The 1,525-nt window shown below is 37.8% G+C and overlaps 1 protein-coding gene across 1 annotated transcript; it reads left to right on the top strand.

Annotated features, from left to right (window-relative positions):
- Nucleotides 1-224: 224 nt before the first annotated feature.
- On the top strand, nucleotides 225-986 carry LOC133317127 (ethylene-responsive transcription factor ERF018-like). The gene has a single exon (XM_061518951.1). It carries the CDS (start codon nucleotides 225-227, stop codon nucleotides 984-986), a length of 762 nt encoding a protein of 253 aa, XP_061374935.1.
- The last annotated feature ends 539 nt before the right edge of the window (nucleotides 987-1,525 follow it).

Below are 1,525 nucleotides of genomic sequence, written 5' to 3'. Positions count from 1 at the left end.
TTGGCCCTACCGCGTCCAAATACGTGATGCACCGTCTCTAGCTAGCTAGGATCATAAGGCCACGTGCTAACACTCTTTTTACGCTCTCTGCGATCAACACGTTTGGAGTTTAGACCTTCATTCAAAATCAACACCCTGAAAAATATTGCTTCAATTCAACCCCACTAATTATATTTATATTTATATATATAACAAGGCTTCATATAATTAAATGTGTATACAATATGGAGATGGTAAAGCATGCCATGGCTGGTGCTGCTGATTCTAATTCTATCACTAATCAGACTCACACCCCTTCTTCTTCTTCTTCTTCTTCTACTACTACTTCTGGTAATGATCATAACAAGTTATACAAAGGTGTGAGAAAGCGAAAGTGGGGGAAATGGGTATCTGAAATAAGGCTTCCCAATAGCCGTGAACGCATATGGTTAGGGTCTCATGACTCTCCTGAGAAAGCTGCTCGAGCCTTTGATGCTGCCCTTTATTGTCTACGTGGTCGCCATGCCAATTTCAATTTCCCTGACACACCTTTCAACTTGAATATCAATATAGCTGCTGCTGCCGGTGGTGCTGGTGGTGGTGGTGACAAATCTCTTACCCCACAAGAGATTCAAGAGGTTGCTGCTAAGTTTGCCAGCGAGGAGGTCCCACCAATTGATCATAATCAAGAACCTCAAAGTACTACTAATTATACCACAGCCTCCTCCTCGTCTTCTTCTACTATGTGTGAATATGATGGGACAGTGCAAGTGGAACATGGAGGGGACATGATGAACACAATGGATTGGACATTTTTGAATGTGTTGGATGATCACTCCATTGTTGGCCCCGATTATGTTCTCTATTCTGAGCTAGACAGAATGCACTCGGGTGAGTTATTGTATTCCACTCCACCACCACCAACCCCTTTTGTGGACAATGAGGGCGAAATTGAAGATGATGACCCTTTTTCTCACCAATCTTTCCTTTGGAATTGGAACTTTTGATTCGCCTTTGCCAAATTGGAATTGGAACTTTACTTGCTAGCTAGCCTGTCCTTGTTTTTTTTTTTTTTTGCTACCATATATTTATATATATATGGTTGTTGTTTCTTATAAATCAGGATAGCAAAGACAGGCCAGTATATACTATACCATAAATATAGCAGTGATCACAAATTTTTTCTGTGCTATGCATGTCTTCTACCTCATAGCACATATGCATTTTCCCTTATATATTTACCTTTTGCAAGTAATGTTTGTACTAATAAAGATTGTTTTAAATCATCTGCGTTGTACTAGTTCAAGTATACAGCTACTCTGTAATGTATTCCTCCTTTATTTTATTTTTTTGTGAAAACCTCCTTCTTTATTTATTTCTCTGTTATAATTAAATCCGAGTTGCGTTGATTTGTAGTGCTTTTATTGAGTTCCAATTAACTGATTATGAATGAAAAGGGTAAACTTTTAAGATAATTAGGTGTTTATATATATTTATTATGTACAAGTTAACACTAGCATAACTTACTATCAGGTAAAAAATATTA

This window comes from Gastrolobium bilobum, unplaced genomic scaffold, assembly GCF_033153095.1.
Source record: "Gastrolobium bilobum isolate Gb01-03AN ecotype WA unplaced genomic scaffold, APGP_CSIRO_Gbil_v1 utg5255, whole genome shotgun sequence".
In the NCBI taxonomy this organism is placed as follows: Eukaryota; Viridiplantae; Streptophyta; class Magnoliopsida; order Fabales; family Fabaceae; genus Gastrolobium; species Gastrolobium bilobum.
This window is presented reverse-complemented; position numbering and strand designations above follow the sequence as displayed.